The sequence below is a fragment of the Helobdella robusta genome (assembly GCF_000326865.2).
Source record: "Helobdella robusta unplaced genomic scaffold HELROscaffold_36, whole genome shotgun sequence".
Taxonomy (NCBI): domain Eukaryota; kingdom Metazoa; phylum Annelida; class Clitellata; order Rhynchobdellida; family Glossiphoniidae; genus Helobdella; species Helobdella robusta.
This window is the reverse complement of record NW_008704742.1, coordinates 237,520-241,769: the sequence shown is the minus strand read 5'-3', so window position 1 is coordinate 241,769 and position 4,250 is coordinate 237,520. Positions and strand designations below refer to the sequence as shown.

Genomic DNA, 4,250 nt, shown 5'->3' with positions numbered 1-4,250 from the left:
TTAATTTTTAATATTTTTTAATTAATTATTTTATTATTGTTATTCAAAAGTCTTATTAATAAAAGTTCAAAATATGCTAATAATTAATTAATATTAATTATTATGTATGATGAAAAAAATTAATTTTAATATAGTAAAATTATTAGTATATTATATTAAAATTAAATATTATAATTAAATGTATAATCAAAGTTCAATTTTTGGTGAAATCTTGTCATTGGATTTACTTTATTTTATATTATTATTAAGAAATGGCTATTGGATTTATTTAACTTTATATTATTATTATTAAGAAAAAAGGCTAAGGCAAATTGTTGCTTGCCCAGCTCATCTGATGATACTAATACTAAAACTAATACTGCATTAGTCATTAGTGAATTTAAAACCTCAGTATACACCAAAGCAACAAACATTGGTTTATGCCTCAATGGAAATAGTGAATATTGTCCACCATATCTAGAGAGCATGAAAATCAAGCCTATACATATATGCATTTTTCTGATATAAGAGGCAGGAGAACAGAACTAGATAGAATCACTAAAATACTCATTTATAATGGATATAAAAATTTTATGATTCAGAAAATAAAAATTCTAGTAAGGAAAATTGAAAAGACAAACTCTAAATTGATTAAAGCCAACAATTTGGTAGAATTTATACAATACAGTATAAAATATGGTCTCCTTTAACATATATATATATATATATATATATATATATATATATATATATATATATATATATATATATATATATATATATATATATATATATATATATATATAAAAAGTAATTTATGATTTAGTTTTATTATTAAAATGTTCAACGCTTCTAACAGAGATGACAGACAACAAGGCTTCTCCCAACAATCAAGATGATTCAAAGTATGGCGGGTGTGAGGGTCCAGAAGCAATGTATGTCAAGTTGATCTCATCTGATGGTCACGAGTTCATTGTGAAGAGAGATCATGCACTCACCTCAGGAACCATCAAGGCTATGCTCTCTGGGCCTGGTCTCAACATTTTTTGAAATTACAATTTAAATTTCCTATTGAATGAGCTTATTACTGATCATAAGTTTCAGTTATTGCTTTCGGCAATAGAGTTGGCTAAATTCACTTATAAATATTAAAAATTAGCAGATAAAATTTTGTATCTTAGACATATCATACAAACATATTTGATCATTAGTAAGAAGTTGAATCTCTCTGCAGATTTGATCTTTTGTTCAATTTTTTAATCAACTTCCATTCGCTGTTACGGCTCATTTTTTTGCTCCATGCACACCATACAATGTAAATATGCACATCATAAATATGCATATAGCAAAATGTATACATACATATTTTTATTTAAGAAAAATCATGACGTCATGCCAGGGGCATAGCCAGGGTATTTTGCGCCCATGGAAATACTATAAAATTGGCGCCCCCCTCGTCATGTTTAATCACATTTTTATGAATGACATTAACATTGTAACAATTACTTTTTACAAAAACAATTAAAATGTTAATGGAACATTGTATTTAAAGACTAAACATAAATATACAAATTACAACATATGATTCAGTCACTATCAAAGATAATTTACATAGTTTACTCTTGTGAAAATTTTGTTTGCCTCATTTCGGTGCTCCATGTACTTGGCGCCCGGGGACATATGTACTTCTCTCCCCCACCCCCCTAGCTTCGCCTTTGCGTCATGCATATGAAGCTTGTGACGGTATTTTATTCAAATACAGCTTAGCAAATCTTGAGGTTTTTAAATCTCATTCACCTGTATAACAACGTGTGAACCACGGCACTCTTACTACCTAACTGACCCTAACCCAAATCACACTATTCAATTTATATCAATTTTTACAAATATCTATCTTTAAGGTCAGTTTGCCGAGAATGAAACAAATGAAATTCATTTCAAGGAAATACCGTAAGCACTTAATTTTCAATTTAAATTGTTCAATTTTGACTAACGCCGTAAGAACTATGTTTTATTAAGAAAAATGCAGGTAATGTATTAAACTTATTCAGGTCTCATGTACTGCAGAAGGTTTGCATGTACTTTACATACAAGGTTCGATACACAAACAGCTCTACTGAAATTCCGGAATTCCCAATATCGGCTGAAATAGCTCTTGAATTGCTTATGGCTGCCAATTTTTTAGATTGCTGATATTTCTCTTGCTTACATACATCACAGATAACATTTATAAGTTTGTAAGTAACAAAAATAAAATATCTTTCTAAACATGTGGTTTGTCATTAATACTTAGCTCGTCAAAGTTTCTCTCCCATTTTTCAAGATTTTAGTATACACCCGCAAATAAATACATTTAACTATTACAGCGTACATGTTTGCTTGCTAACTGCCATTCACGTAAAACAGTAATAAACTTAATTTTTTTGCAATTTTGTGCAGTTGAAAGAAAAATGCTTTCAAGATGGATTGAAATCAAAAACATCAAAATGTTGTTTACTATTAAAATTTTTATTACCATGCATTCTTTTTTATGTATTTTTCCTTATTTGGCTTGGAAATGTTTTTGTTGAACGTCTTTCAAAATTAATTAATTTTAATGCCTAGTATAATTTTTAGAATTCCCTTTTTTTTATCAATCAATCAATTAGTTTATAAAGCGCTATTTCCGGATATTCAACAACACTCCTCAATGAATTTTGCTCCGAATTTTGTAAGTGATGGTGAAGTAGTCAGAGAAGGAGGTAGAGAGTTCCTGAGGAAAGGGCAAAAAAAAGCAGTTGCTTATTTAGCAAAACAGTGTTAAACACAAATTAGTGAGAAGTGAGAACAAGAAGACGGTCTTAAACCGGGGCGTTTAGGTTCATTAATATATTTGATGAGTACTTCGGAAATAATTTAATTTGAGACCTGAACATTAATGTGCAAATTTTAAAAATTATTCTATATTTTATAAGAAGCCAGTGCAAGGGAACATATGAGAAAAGAAAGGGACACGAGCATCTAGACGAGCAGCAGAGTTAAAAGCTTTACTTACAGAATAGAGTGTAGAATCAAGAAGACCATAGTAGAGCGAGTTACAATAATCAATCCTGGATAAAACTAAAGAAGTAACAAAAAGGAGAAAGTAGGATCGTCAAGAAAAGACAAGTTTTTTTTATTCTACGTTGATGAAAGTAAGAACTTCTAGCAACACTATTAATCTGGGAAGAAAGAGACATGCTAGGATCAAAGGTGAAGCCTAGACAAGGAAACTTGTGAGAAACATCAAGAGTTTTAAAATCAGATAATAAAAGGAATTGTAATAGAGCATTTAGATTTATTAAAACAAATTAATTCAAACATAGAAGGATTAAGTTTAAGACGCATAGAGTCAGACCAAGCGAAAATTGAAGAAAGACATAGAGATAGATTAAGAAGAACACTATTGAGATTAGATGTAGGAAAAAAGTTTAAATATAAGAATTATCAGCATATAGATAGATGACTAGTGAAAGAAAAATTATTAATACGAGGTAGTTCAGAAATATAAAAAGAAGAGGGCCAAGGATAGAACCCTGAGTTTCCCTGAAATAGAGGAGTTAGAAGTAGAATCATTAAGAACAGCAGAAAAAAAACGATTACAGAGATAAGAAGAAAACCAAGATAGACAAGAACCGTTAATAGTAAAAAATGATCTGGCAGTCTCATTTTAAACGATTAAAAACGAATCACTCTGTAAATGAGGAGATAAAAACATTAACAAGTTTTTGATTGTTGTGAACTATTCCTTCCTTGTTCGAAAGCAACGAGCGTATGAACAGTAACGAGGACTCTTGGAATGAGCTCCCTTCAGGGTATAAGAGTTGGATATTTTTCGTAAGAGGCCGGAAAGTGTTGTAAATTTTAAAAAAAAATTTCATTTCTGAAAATGATTTTTGAAGCTCGTTTTTTAGGAGATGTATGTGTGTACCAATACGCAACCATCATTAATACTGATGGTGATGCTACCAAACGCGCTGGGCAACAATTTTAATTTTTGAAAAGTTATGCGCCTTTAAATACGCGCATGGATATAATTGATATGGCATAATAAATATTACCTGCCTCATTATTTTTCATAGTTCTAGGGAATTAAACGCGTAAACATCAAACATTTTTCCATAGTAATTAACATTTTATTGATTTTTTTACGGTCAAACGCATTGAATTATATATAAGAATGGCTTTATAGTGTTGACCTTCTTCTCAAGGTCAGGAAGCTTGGAGGCAAACTTTTTTAGCACCAAATTGTC

At 30.1% G+C, this 4,250-nt stretch overlaps 1 protein-coding gene across 1 annotated transcript; it reads left to right on the top strand.

Moving 5' to 3' along the window:
• Positions 1-840: 840 nt before the first annotated feature.
• HELRODRAFT_83279 (hypothetical protein) lies at positions 841-2,172 on the top strand (the record flags this gene model as incomplete). Its single annotated transcript, XM_009023356.1, has 3 exons — positions 841-1,012; positions 1,881-1,929; positions 2,031-2,172. 3 exons carry the CDS (start codon positions 841-843, stop codon positions 2,170-2,172), a joined length of 363 nt encoding a protein of 120 aa, XP_009021604.1.
• Between the last annotated feature and the right edge of the window lie 2,078 nt (positions 2,173-4,250).